The following is a 14,879-nucleotide window of genomic DNA, read 5'->3' on the forward strand; positions in this document are numbered from 1 at the left end:
AGAGATGAGTCACATTTAATAAGATGCAAGATTTTACTTAGGTTCAGATTGAGGGTATGGCTACACTTGCAGCCGTACAGCGATGCCGCGGGAGCACTCCCGCGGCAGCGCTTTGAAGTGCGAGTGTGATCGCGGCGCCAGCGTTGGGAGAGAGCTCTCCCAGCGCTGCAGGTACTCCACCTCCCCGTGGGGATTAGCTTACAGGGCTGTGTTTACACTGGCGCTTTGCAGCACTGTAACTTGCTGCGCTCAGGGGGGTGTTTTTTCACACCCCGAGCGAGAAAGTTGCAGCGCTGTAAAGCACCAGTGTAGCCAAGGCCATAGAATCTGCCCTCCCTAGTTCCTCATGCTTAAGGCTTTGAGTCTTTCACAGAGGTCACGGATTCTGTAGCTTTCTGGGACCTCTGTGACTTCCGCAGCTGCAGCGGCTGGTGTGGCTGACCTCAAGACCGCCTGAGCAGCTGGGGTGGCCCTAGGGCCAGTCACACTGGTCCTGGGAGCTGTCCGGGAGCAGCAGTGGCGGAGCCCTGGGCCACCCCTCAACCTGGAGTAACAGCGTCCACTGGAGTGAGTATACCCCTACCCCACCCCAGCACCTAAGATTTAGTTAGGGTATTTTTGGTAAAAAAGTCACGGCAGGTCACTGGCTGTGATTTTTTGGTATTTTCCATGACTTGTCTGGGATTTTTACTAAAACTACCCATGACTAAATCATAGCCTTAGTCATGCTCCACACGCTCTCCTAGCATGACCAGGATTCCCTCACTGAAACCTTCAGTAGACCCCATGCCCCTCTTTTCACACATTGCTCCTCAAAGGTTCTGCTTCCACAGGCTCTCCAGCCTCTTACTGCCCACAAACTCTCCTGCGCTGAGGTCACCAGTCTCTCTGCTGGCTCCCATTACCGCTGAGCTCCAGTGACACACACACACACACACACACTGGAATAGGTAACTGCTCTGGGATGCACAGCTCAAGAGCATGCAAATGTCAGCTCACCAGGCAAGTTGAGACCTTAGGCCTTGTCTTCACTGCTATAAAAGCACTGGGCCTGACCTTACCTAGTTTACCTCATAATCTTCATTGTGTGTTTGTCATGGGACAGCTCACGCATATTAGTTATCGCAAGGTAAACCACACACCTTTTTCAGCAGTGCAGATAAGGCCCTAAGGGAGAACTGTGGGGTGAGTGGAGGGAGAGAAGATGGAAGCTTACAAATTTCAGATAAATAAATGCTTACTATTTAATATTCACACTTCACTGGTACCCACATGATTTGTGCAGCAGCAGGCATTTCAGCAATACAGAATCTGTGGCAATCTGAGAGTGCCAATCATTTATAAAAATACAACTGGTTATTAATTCAAGGCAGCACATTTTCAGACAGGAGAGAGAGACAGAAATATCTGAAGTGACAACTGCTTTTTACTGTATGGGCAGGGTTCTGGCAGGGTGTTTTGAAAAAAATTCCCTCCCGCTCCCCCTCTTAAGACCAGACATTTATTCTCTCTGGCAAATATAAAATATCCCGGTACTTCCATTGCAGGCTTTTTCTATCAAACTACACACTATGATAGTCCAATGTCTACAATGGTGACAGATCTGGGAACACAAACCTGACAATGTACCCATTCCTGTGGGGTAATTCCTCCTTTCAATTCTGGGAAGAGCTCTGCAATGTTATTAACAAAAGTCAGCTCTCTCCAGAAATTCACTTAGTTCTGAAGTGCCACACGTTAAATTTGCAGGCAGCTTAATACAGTGTTTCCCAAATGGTGGGTCCTGACCCACAAGTGGGTTACAAGAAGGGTTGCCATGTCCAGGGCCAGATTAACCCATCACTGGGCCTTGACCTAGGCGCACACACATTTCTCCCAGCCCAGCTCTCATGAGAGGGTGTACGAGAATGAGCCGGCCCCACATTCACCCCTTAGAAGTGGCTCCTGTCATGCGGGGCTGGGTCCGGTTCCCTGGTAAAGGCATCATGGTCTGGCACACACGGTCGCAGCACCACTCAGGTTTGGCCTGGCCTTCCCATGACAGGCGAGCAGCCACACCAAACCTCAGTGGGCCAGCCTGTGCGACAGGAGCCATGCTGAGGGGTGAGTGCAAGGCAGGCTCACTCTCCAACTCCCCCTCCTCTCCCTGAGGGGGTCTCCCCTGCCCGCAGATCAGAGTTAGTGTCCCGGCGCTGGGGTGGAGGATGCGTATATGCAATGGTGGTCGCAAAAGATGACAAAAAGCAGTTGATTTGGTTGCCTTAAGTCAGTGGTTCCAAAACTTTTTACTATGAATCAATAGCCAGACCTTGTCTTAAACTACTTCACAATCAGCATCCTGCCAATTAAGGCAATGCTTCCAGTTTTGCTGCTGCTTCTAGCTTTTAAAGAATTTTTCATACTTCATTTCTACAAGTGAAATCACCATTTTAACGGCTTAATTGCCCCAGTGCTGATCTGTAAATCATGCATATGTGCAGTAAGTTAGTCTGAGAAATATTTTCTAGCTAAACAAAATTTTACCCTTTCAAGAGTGTATAGGATGGAATCCAAGGGGTATGGCTTAAAAAAAAACAAAAAAAAAAAACACCACACTCAACACGCTGGTATAAATGGGTGCAACTTCCCTGTTATCCAGGGAACTGTGCCTGCTTACACCAGTGATGATTTTTCCCCACAATCTGCCCATTATTTCTCTCATTACATGATGCAATGCTGATCTTACTGCCTTCTAATTTCCAATCCAGTGCTCTGGAATTCTAGGATACACATTCTATTCACTATCCTATTTCCTAAATTAAAAAGAGTAAAAAAGAAACTACTTTGCAGCGATTAAATTCAGATACAGACACGAACCAGAATGGATTATAGCTACTATCTATAAATGGCACTACATTTGTCAAAGATCAACATAGACCTACTTTGATTATTCTAGAGAGCTGCCATCTGAATTGGAGGCTTACCCTGTGCCTAAGGAGTGCCCCCATATATAGACAGGATTGTCTCCACTTCTTGCTTTTATCCAGTCAAAAACGTGAAGTGCATCATAGGTCATTCCTCTCTCTGAGGGAGTGCCCACAGAATCTCCCCACCCTGAAACACAAACATTTTAAGTCACACCTAAGCCATCCAGCAAAATAAGGCATTTCTTATGCCTTCATCAACAAGCTGCAAGCCCACAACTGTGAAGGCATCTGAAACATGAGAATATTCCTGCTTGCTGTATTGTACCTGCACACCAAAATAAAGCTGGAATGAAACACAAAGACTGGCACAGCGCAGTGTTTCAGTGTATCTTGCTTAAAGCCTCAGTCAAGCTTCTACTGTTAGAACTTGGCTACTGCCAGTTGCCAAGCAGATTGTGGGTTTGGTAAACAATGAAAGCAAGAGTTGGTGCTCCTGTTGGAAGCTAATGTTCCAGTATCCTGCATTTCTGGTTCCACTATAGGCCAGTTCTTGCATGCAGAACGGCCACTTTCAGGTCTTAAATGCCTCTCCTCAGATTCAGATTCCAAGGCCAGAAGGGACCACTGTGGTCATCTAGTCTGACCTCCTGTCTAACAGCCTAGAGAACTTCATCAAAATAATTCCCAGAGCAGAGCTTTTAGAAAAACATCCAATCTTGATTTTACAATGGTCAGTGATGGAGAATCCACCAGGACCCCTGGTAAGTTGTTCCAATGATTAATTCACTCTCACCATTAAAAATGTATGCCTCATTTCCACTCAATTTGTCTAGCTTCAACTTCCAGCCATTGAATCATGTTAGACCTTTCTCTGCTAGATTGACGAGACCATTATTCAATATTTGTTTCCTATTTAGATACTTATAGACTGTGATTAAGTCATCCCTTAACCGTCTCTTTGTTAAGCTAAATAAATTGAGCTCCTTGAGTCCATTACTATAAAGCATGATTTCTAATCCTTTAATCATTCTCCTGGCTTTTCTATGGACTCTCTCCTATTCATCAACATCCTTCTCAAATTGTGGGCACCAGAACTGGATACAGTATTGCAGCAGCAGTCACACCAGTGCCAAATACAGAGGTAAAACACATCAGCAAGAGTAAGGAACAAAATTTCAAAACATTTTAGAGATCAAGCATCCAAGAGGGGGGTACAAGCTGTGCAGTAGATTCTGATGAGACCTTGTCCAACAGCGTTGCTGCTGAGCTACAAGAGGTTGTTACTCAACAGGTGTTTGATATTGGTTCATAGATCAGAAAATCAGTATAATCCATGGCCGACTGTAAGTAGCATATTTATAAATATGGCTTGGGTCAAATCCATAAGCATCCCTCAACAAGCTAATGTAGGATTATACACCAACCCAGTCTAAGATGTTCACTTGGTTCTTTTGCGAGTTAAAATTAAAAGAATATGACAAGGAATTTTATGAGCTTTTGGAAATAATTTACATTTAAGACTTTTCCCCTTGAACAGCCGGTATGAAATGCTCTGAAAGGGCAGCAACATGTTACTAGATCAAGCCTGGAGAAAAGATAACATTCAGTTTGTGTGATTTAGGGAAAAAAGAGTACTGAGCTAAACCAGACTATACCCTGCACTACTTGTTAGCAGTGGAAATTGTATGGACTTCCCTGCATTACTAACAGTAGATGTAATGGACATTTTGCTGAGCAGAGCTCCAGACATTCACCTGTTGCAAGGCCAGTGGGTGGCATTCCCAATGAACTGCTTTCAAAACTTGCCTGCTGGAAGTACAGCAAGTTGGGGAGGGTAGGAAAGAAACCTATAGATGTCTGTATTTTTTAAGACAAAATCTGAGTTGTCAGAGAATAAATTGCTGCAGCAGTGTCCATTCAATCCATGAGTTGCTGTATGGTCCAGTGATTAGAGCTCTCGCCTAGAGCTGGGCAGACCTGGGTCCAATTACCAGCTCTGCACAGTCTTCCTGGGTGACTACAGGCAAATCACATAGCCTCTCTGTGTCTCAGTTTCACACCTATAAACTGGGGATAATAGCACTGCCGTACCTCAAAGGGATGTTGGGAGAATAAATACATTAAAGACTGAGGCGTTCAGATACTATGGTGATGCGGGTCATATAAGTACCTGCTTTGAGAAGGGGAAAAGGTAGTAAGATCTCATGGTTTATGTGCTACACAGGGAAAGAAATCAGAGAAACACTGGAGAAGGTAACGCATTCTACTGAGATTTTAAGAACTCAATGAAAATTCAAGAAACGTCTAATTAGTAACAGCTTCTGAAACTGTCAAAACAGAAGTTAGCTGTAAGATCAAAAGTAGCAGTTTCCAGATAAGACAGACGGAGCCAAACACAGCTTCCTAATAAATAAACAAACACTTACCTCGATAATCAAATGTGACTACATGGTAACCAAGGGAACTTAGAACCTAAACAGAAAAAAGGAACCATTTAACACAGTGCCACAAACTGAGTAACAGCTGTACTATCACTTAAACGTCACACCTAGCAATAGAGAACTTTGTTCCACAGCACATGTTCTAATTTATGGCATCAACCCAACATCCAGAAGAAAGGAATATACAATGATCCAGTCAAGGGCTTGCACACACCCAATTATTTCAGATTGTAATTTTGTTTCTTTTTATTTCCCCAGCCTCAGAACAGAAAGGAAGAATAGTCCCATGGTCAGGGTGAGGGCCTGGAACTCATGACACTTGGGTTCAATTCCTTGCTCTGCCACAAACTTCCATGTGCCCATCGGCAAGTCACTTAGCCTCTGTGTTCCCCGTCTGTACAATGGGGACAATACGGGTATGGTGAGGATAAACACCCTAAAGACAGCTAGGTGCTTGGCTGCTATGGTAATGGGAGTCATAGGAGTACCTAAGATAGACAGATCATTCCACAGAGGCATTTGTTCTACATGTGCTCCCAGAAGAGTCTGACCATTTCTTTGTCACCCTCCGCTAGTTTTGATCACTACTCTATATTCTTCCCGATGTGATGGCTTGAAGCTTAATGTCACTTTTTGCATAGCACCAGTAATAAAACTACAAGAGGAACCACTCAAAAGCCTCCGTCTTTTTAAATGTTCCCTTGAAGCATGAATGTTGTCTTTGAGACTGTAAATACTCACTCGCTTGGCTTTATAGTTTGCCTATAGACAGTGTCTTAAGGAAGCATTATTTTCATCTGTATGAACACCAGCTTTAACTTCTGGAAAACAATTGACAACACCTTGCCTTGTTTGTATCAGTGCAATCTGAAAAATCAAACAAAAATCCAAAAGGAGACAGATATCATTCCAGCTACAGCCTCTCTTCTGGAACTATTTTACCAATAGGGATTTCAAAATTCTGCTGCTGTCTACACCACGCCGCAACCTTTAGATTGTTCATGAAACAGGACAAAGGCTGCCTTATTTATATTATTCAAATGTACAGGCTGTTCCTACCCAGCTGATACATTGAATATATTTTGTGGATGCTTATGAATGTTTAATGACATTAACATGTATGATAGATCAGAAGAGGTTGTTTTAATTTTTGAATGTTTTTAACAAGCTCAAAAGTCTCCTCTAAAATATATTGTTTAGAAAACTGGTCTGTTATCATGAAGATTTACATTTATGTCTTAGCACTGATGACCCTCGTAAATTCTGTTGCAAACAAGTAAAAAATAGCCACATGAACAAAGGAATTTGTTTTTAAAATGCCTTAGCAAAAGTGATGTTAAAGTTCCAGATCTTGATCACTGTGTACCAACTTACAACATTTTAAAGGACCTGCAGTGGGTAAAGTCTATTTTGGCATTTTTAGGTCTTGGCTACACAAGAAAGTTGGAGCAATCAGGGCAACTCCTTTGTGTGAATACTCTGAAACCAAGAGTGGCCTGTTCTAGTCATCAAAGCCAGGCACATGGCTATTCGCTTTGCAAGACTGATTTACTCTGGCATATTCAGCGTGGCGCGCTGGGGGAGAGCGGGTAAAGGAAAGGCTGGCTTTATACATTTTTCAAGAACTGTAAACAGAACCTCTTTGCTATCATGCCCCGGATGGTACACAAGACAATGTCTTCCCTACAACTGTTTGTGCTTGTGTCGAATAAATATGTAGTTCCAAGACACAATGCTCTTATTGTTTCAATTACTGCTGTGAATAGGACAGGGCTGTGATATGCAGAACAAAGAAGCCTGGATCAGCCTTCCAACACCACAACAAAGGTCACCAATAAAACAGGGCGACAGTAATCACGTATAAGGCTATGATTGCGTCGTGGAGGTTGCGGAAGTCACAGATTCTATGACTTCCAGAGACCTCCATGACACTGGGGCACCACAACAGCCCAGCTGACGTGGGACCCCTGCAACTTACCAGCCAGTGCGGGCCCCCAAACTCCCCAGCTGCCACAGGCACCAGGGGGACCCCGGCAGGTCCCCAGCCCTGCAGGGTGACAGGGGATTCCCTCCCCACCTCCCAGCCCTGTGGGCGGGGGAGGACCCCAGAGCTCTTCAGTCACCCCTGGCAGCAGAGAGACTCTGGCAGCTGCCCTCCACCCCCCATCTCCCAACCCCCACAGGCAGCGGTGCCCTCCCAGCTCCCAGCCGTGCAGGGTGGCAGGGGAAATCCCTCCCCCACTCCCAGTCACTGCATTCAGCAGGGCAGGGTGCTGGACCCTCCTCATTTTGTCAGGGATGTATTTAGTAAAAGTCAGGGACAGGTCACAGTTTCCGTGAATTTTTGTTTATTGCCCATGAGCTGTCCATGATTTCTACTAAAAATATCCGTGACAAAATTGTAGCCTTAATCATGTAGCAATTGCTGGCTACGTTTCTTTACTTAAAACTAACCATAACAGAGCCATGGACAGCCCTTGTTTGACTATAGGGATGGCAATCTCTGTCGCTGGATGTGTGTGGGAACTGAATTCCCTTTTCCTAAATAGTGTAATCCATAATCATGTAAGTACTAGGTGCCTATATAGTACTTTTCATCAGCTAATCCCAAAGTGCCTTAGAAATTATTATGGCAGGACACCAGGGTGTGTTTAGGGAAGAGGCAGAAACTTAACTTCAACAGAGAACTGTCAGTGGATATCGCAGGTATGTCCCCACTCCCACATCACCATCTTTCATATTGGTCTTAGCAGGTACATGTCTAAGGATTTGCGTTTTCTTCTTCCCTGGCACCACCACCCAACTACCGGTGCTGAGAAGGGATGCTCCCCTCCATTTCTCTCTCTGTCCATTAGCTTACTTATTGTTGTTTCTCAATTTTTCTAGCGATGTCCTTCACACCCCACCAAAATAATCACCCCCGTACATCTGATGCTCATCTATTTTCCATGCAGCAGAGTGAAGTTATCTTGATCTCGTTACTGCAACCTGAAAGATACACCAAGTTGCTCAGAAATTTGTAATCTGGGCAAGGGAAGTTAGGGAAAACTACCTAAACTGCTCCATCTTTTCTAAGCAGCTCTGGTATTTTCCAGACTCTGGGCAGCTCCACTGATGCTCAGAACCTACAGGCAGCCCCAAAGAAAGGGGCCAGAACCTGGCCAGTTTGAATTTGCTGCTACATGCACTTACAAAGGTTTCTTTTTTACATACCACTGACAAATGGACCAAGTATAATTTTTGAGTCCAGCTGTTGCAACGTATTTTAGATGAGCTGACTGAGGAAGGCAGGTTAAGTGGCTTGTCTAAAGTCATACAGTAAGGCAGCAGCAGAGCCAGGACTAGAACCCAAGTGTCCGGACACTCAGTCCTCTGCTATATCCACTAGACTACGCACAGGCTCTATTTATTCAGTAGCTGTGGTAAGGTTTTTAAACAGACATTGCCTGCGCTTCTTGCTCAAGTACACAATAACTACAATGCTAATTTGTCCGTTTGGGCAAATGGAAAATGTTTTATAGTATCCAGCGGTCCCCAGAAAACTAAAAACCGAGATGATATTTTCATTACGTTCTCTTTAAACACGAGGTGCCATCTTGCCGAAACTCAGTTGATCTTTGTTTTGGAGGAAAAGAAACAGTCATCTGCCTCTTGAGTTGCCAAATAGCACTGGAGAAGTGACCTGAATTAAGAAGGTTTTGCTAAAGGGAGTTTCACAGGATAAGCAGCATGGCAATCAGATCATTTTACAGGCACCAGCACTCCGATACCAATTATAAAGGGAAGGATATAATTTATAAATCCAGGAGATAATACTCACAGGCTTGTCACTAAGGAATAGTAGAGCTATGGTTCGTTTTATAGAAAAGTACAATAAGACCAGGATATTTTGCGATGACAGGTTTAGTGCTTTTATTTGCTCAATCTGTGTAATGCAACAGTTTGGAGGAGGCATGGAGTCACTTACCTTGTAAAGTTCCACACGGTGATCCCCTCCTCTGTGAAAGGAAATTTAGGGAAAGAGGAGGAAAAGACATTAGTATTTAAGCTTCCAAAGGCACATCTCTTCAGAGTTGTACTTTTTTCCTCCAGGTCTCTAATTAAATATGGACAAATGCTGATATTCTACAAACATACATTTTAAATACCTTACCTAACTTCTTGGCCATTTACCTTGAGAAGGCAACAACCCTTAGTTTCATTACTGGACAACACAGCAAGCATTCATTCCAAACACGGTCTTCCTGCCCAACTCCCACAAACAAGTAATAACATATGCTGAGGGAATTCCAGGTCTACCAAGAAAATGAAAGTTTTTGCTGGTTTGTGACACGCACTCCAAAAAAACCCAAGAGGCAATGAGCCAAGCCAACTCTATCAGGAATGATTTTAACGTTAAATCTCAACTTGTCCTTCACCTTAAGATTTCAGTATTAGCAAATCATGTTGCTACTCCATGGCAGAATCTCCAGTGAAGTAGTATTAACAGATTTGGCTTCAGATGCTGCACTGATGTAAAAATAATGCTGAAATATCTAGTTCAGGGGTAGGCAACCTATGGCACATGTGCCAAAGGCAGCGCACAAGCTGATTTTCAGTGGCACTCTCACTGCCCTGGGTCCTGGCCACTGGTCTGGGGCCTCAGCATTTTAACTTAATTTTAAATGAAGCTTCTTAAACATTTTAAAAACCTTATTTACTTTACATACAACAATAGTTTAGTTATATATTATAGACTTATAGAAAGAGGCCTTCTCAAAACGTTAAAGTGTATTACTGGCACGCAAAACCAATTAGAATGAATAAATGAAGACTCGGCACACCACTTCCGAAAGGCTGCCGACCCCTGTGCTACACTGTGAATACAAGGTTGTAGGGAAAAAATGGATCATCAGAAACAGCATGATCATATAATTGACGATTGTACTGTAATACATATGCACAAAAGGTTGCCAAAGTTGAGTTTGCTCATGCCTTTCATGAGTTCAGAGTGCTTAGCCTTGCAAACTTATCTTCCATTGCCTTAGGTTTTTGTATGGAATAAGACACTGCTAAAACAACAATTTGGACAGAAAAATGAGCCCTTCCTGACATGAAAAGGCTATTAAGATGCAATAGAACCTTCATTACCAGTACAACCAAATCAGAGGGCTCTGCTTTACATCACTATTGTAACTGGAAGTGTACAAAGAACCTTAATAGTATTCCATAGTCATACTAAAGCAGGTCAGGAGACAGCTTTGTTATAATTATGTTTCCTGTAGTGTAGAGACACACTCTAAAATGGATGTTGGCTTTGAAAGTACATGAGTGTTAATGAACTCTGAAATGTGCCAATACACTTTGGAATATACAGATTGATAAGGAAAAGGAGAAACACACACACACCCCACCCACGGGAAAGTCAGAGCGCTACAATACACAGCGATAGGATGGTAAGCTATTCCACACATCTGATAATGGTTTTTAGCACCCCAGAACAAAGCCCTGAGAATTTACACACACAAATAGGTATTGTGACGGGTTAGATCACAGAACCCCCCCCTTGGGAGCTGCCACATGATGTGCCAAGACTACTTCTGCCCCTGCTTTCCTGCCCTGGCAGCTTAGGACTTCAGTGCCCTGCCTGGTTTGAGCCAGTCTCGCCAGCCTGCTCCTTGGTTTTCCTTTCCTCAACATTATGAAATTATAAAATGAACTGACGGCAGCAGCTGGCATTCATGTTTCAACAGCATATAAGGGAAATGTCATAGCCAACTTCTCACCGCTATTTTCATACCGTTATTTACATGGCCAGACATTTGACAATGCTGGAAATGAATGCTCCCTTCCCTCCCACACTTGGCCCAGTAAGTTCGAAAGCCTCTTGCCACTCCGAGAAGCATGAGGAACACTCATCCTGTCCCTCTCATATCCAGACCTCTGGATGAAGGCGCATGATAGACAATGCATTGGAAAGGCAACTGACGACAACTCATTCCAGCAGTAAAACCAACAATAGTCAGTTCTCCCTTCCCCACACTTATTAAATCCAAAGAATTTCCATTTTTAAAAACAGGTGTTATTTTTTAACCCACAGAAACAAACTGCTCTGGCATTATTTGGCCCAATTTTGCAACCCTATGTAAACAAGAATACATAAAATGGAAGAAGTGCTATCCCTCTTTATACCTGATGCTTGTTCCTTACCTAGTTCCTGCATTTCCATGCAAGTAAAGGATTACAGGATAGTTGGATCCCAAAGTGTCCTCATACCACGGCTGGCCTTTGCTTTGAGCATCTTTCCATAAGGCTGCAGGAACTGTGTGCCTAGGTACGAAGACAGAAAATTAGTATTGCTTGGTTACTCAACTTTTCACACTCTAGAGCAGAGATTAGTTTACCTCAGCAGGACTCAAGTGCAGCCGGACACATGTAATGTGCAAATTAATTTAGATATCAATTAAGTCTTTGAAACAGCAAACACTACATGCTACGGAACCATATTTTTCAATCCATTTGTGCTATACTATAGCTCAGCGGTTACAATAAAAGTAAGTAGAGTCAGGCCAGCTGCCGTGATTTTCCCATCTAGCTCGGGAAAGCTCAAGATTCAGCTTCTAAAAGTAGTCTTCACCAACGCTCTCCTTTAAGGCAAAGAATAGTAAAATGTATCCATGTCTTGCCCCAAAATTTCCTTTTTTGGAGTCATGAGGTTGACAGATCCATGATATTGGGTCCTCTGCTCTATACAGGCTTAGAGGTAGACCAAACTTGTCAGCGGTCAGGGAGGTGTAGCTCCACCTCTGAGCCAGCTGAGACATTTTCATAGCCTCGGAAAAAACTAAGCACTCCCTGGGTGTGTCATCACGTCAAAGAAAAACCCACAGCACCAAGTCTCAGAGCCCAGCTCAGGACTATGAGGCTAAAAATAGCAACTTTTGAGATTCCGACTTGGGCTGGTGTGTCTACACTGCTATTTTAATCTCATTTATACTATCTGTATCCCATGTGATACAGTAATATTTAAGTGTTTTCTCTGTAATCACCAAACAGGAGAGAAGGATGGATGGAAGAATAATTTCTTGTGTTCTATGGAGCCTGGAGTTAATCTTTAGTATGAAGACAGGGTCAGTTCAGAGTGCTACTTTAGCCTTATGGAACATGCAGTATTGAGGCTCAAAAAAGCTCCTAACTCAAACTGCTATGAGACATGGCTGTCATCTGAAAAGGCCATTTTAATGGTTAGAAAGTAACGGGACATCTTCACAAGTAGTTCAAATGAAGGGCCTGTAGTGATCCTGAGAACCAAGTATGATCCCACAGAAGAACTTGATGCACATCAAGAGGATGCAGAAGAGATGCAGCTCTCGTAAGAAATGCTGGACATCTGGGTAAGATGAAATTCACTACTTGTCTATTGCACTAAGCATAGCAGACAAAGCAGCAACTTGGCCTTTGAAAGTCTGAACTGCCAGACTTAACCAGAGTCCATTTTGAAGAAATCTGAGAATATGTCACACCAATGCAGATGTGGGGGGTGAGACCCTGCTCCTAGCACCAATGGTTAAAGCTCAACCAGGCCCTTGAATTTGCTGAATTAGATTTATTCCTGGAAGCTAATTACCTCTTTGGTTTAAGAGGCTCTGTTCAAAAATCAAGCAGTTAGTTTAAAAACCTGATGCATGACTGGCCCTTGTAACAGCATATCCCTTCTGGATGGAAAGCAGATGGGAGGACTTGGTACCATGTAATGAGATCAGCGAACCACGGCCTCTTGGCCACAATGGGGCTACCAGAATTACCAGTGCTGCTTCTTTCCTGATCTGCTGTAGCACTCTGGGGAAGAAAGGCAAACATCAGTCCCTTCTGGCCATCACTACAACAAAGCATCTGTTGCCTTGGCTCTGTGATCCCAAGAGAATAATACTGAAATCTTGTGTTTCAGGTGGGAGGCAAGCAGATCTGTCGCCGAGAGACTAAGGATATGTCTACACTTAAAATGCGACAGCAGCATAACTGTGCCACTGTAGTGTTTCAGCGTAGACATTATCTACACTGATGGTAGGGTTCTCCTGTCAACGTAGATAATCCATCTCCCTGAGAGAGTCAGTAACTAGGTCGATGGAAGAATTTTTCCATTGACTTAGCACTGTCTACTCTACAAGGAGACTTAGGTGAGCTTAACACCATTCAGGGGTGTGGATTTTTCACCCCCCCTCGACTGAAGTAGTTAAACCAACCTAATTTTCTAGTATAAGCCAGGCGTAAGTTTCTTTACCAGGAGATGAAACACCTCTGGGTGTAGTTCCCATTCTGGATGATTTAACTTCTGCCTACTGAGCCAGGTCACCTGTAACATTCCATTCTGCCTTGGATGTGAAGGGAGCAAGTTGATTGCAGATTGTCCTTTGCTCAAGTCATCAGGAAGTGAGTTCCTCTTTGAAGGAGCGTAGACCTTCTTCCCTTTGTCTGCTGATGTCTGACATGACTGACTAGTGTTGTCTGTCCTGATCAGGATTTGAGATAAGTCCAGCTATGGAAGAAGAGCCCTGAGACCATATTGAACCACGCTGAGCTCTTGCCAGTTTATGCTGTGCTTGTTTTCGTTTGGACCAGATCACTTGGCCAGAACTTGACTCCATGTGAATGACCTAAGAATCTTCCTGGGCTGAGATACCTTTGCCACAAAAGTGTAGGCAGGGACAGGAGGAAGCTCTGCAGTGGCCTCATGTGAGCACTGGCCCACTAAGAATATCCACACAGGAGACCACCAATCACAGAAGAGACAGAAGCGTACAAACGGGAACTCCCCTTGAGAGGCTGACTGTTTTCATAAGGTTTCTCTACTTCTCCTGTCTTTCCTGCAACAAGCAACTTTGTAGAGGACCAGGCCTGTTCCCACTCAGACACAGGAATACTCAGATCCTTAACTGATTCTTTCACAAAACTGTGGCTCTGCAGCATCCTTATTGCTTTGGTGGCACAAAATGACAGACTCCAGATGAGGCCTGGATAAGGTGGCCACCCAGGAAGGGGGAACATAAACCCCGTCCTTTCAAGACTGACATTAACATTACTAGCAATTTCATAAACGTTTGCAGTGCTGTTGCTAAACCAAACGGCAAAGACTCATACTCGTAACGTTGAGTTCCGACAGCAAAGCTTAGGAAGCATCTGAGAGATTGTCAAATTCGGATATGGAGATAGGCACACTTCACATCTACTGATGTGAAGCTAATGTGCCATCCATCTGTCTTGAAGTTTGATTTTATTGTATGGCTCTGTTGAGATACTTGATGTCGACAAGTGCTCTGAAGCCTTCTGATTTTTTTTAAACTAGAACAATATGGCATAAGAAAGAGGTATCTCAGACAGCCACAAAATGTCTCCCCTTGATCCTCCTCCTCCCCGCTCATGGAGAGGAGGACATTCAAAGGGAGTCATTGGTTATCTGCTGCATTGGAAGATAGGGGTGGGCTTATGCTCATGGCAAGGAATAGCCCTGAGGCATGGCAGGGCTGGGCGGGGAGCATGCTGTGGAACGGAGGAA

General features: G+C 43.9%; 1 protein-coding gene across 2 annotated transcripts in view; it reads right to left on the bottom strand.

Annotated features, from left to right (window-relative positions):
- ABHD12 (abhydrolase domain containing 12, lysophospholipase) overlaps positions 1-14,879 on the bottom strand; it is an 80,446-nt gene that overhangs the window by 13,195 nt on the left and 52,372 nt on the right. For both annotated transcript variants that reach the window (XM_045009029.1, XM_045009028.1), the window contains exons 4-7: positions 11,537-11,656; positions 9,315-9,345; positions 5,333-5,378; positions 2,964-3,093 (exon numbers count right to left, since the gene is read on the bottom strand). In XM_045009029.1, coding sequence (XP_044864964.1) covers positions 2,964-3,093; positions 5,333-5,378; positions 9,315-9,345; positions 11,537-11,656 — 327 coding nt within the window. The remainder of the gene's footprint in view (positions 1-2,963; positions 3,094-5,332; positions 5,379-9,314; positions 9,346-11,536; positions 11,657-14,879) is intronic.

This window comes from Mauremys mutica, chromosome 3 (assembly GCF_020497125.1).
Source record: "Mauremys mutica isolate MM-2020 ecotype Southern chromosome 3, ASM2049712v1, whole genome shotgun sequence".
Classification (NCBI taxonomy): domain Eukaryota; kingdom Metazoa; phylum Chordata; order Testudines; family Geoemydidae; genus Mauremys; species Mauremys mutica.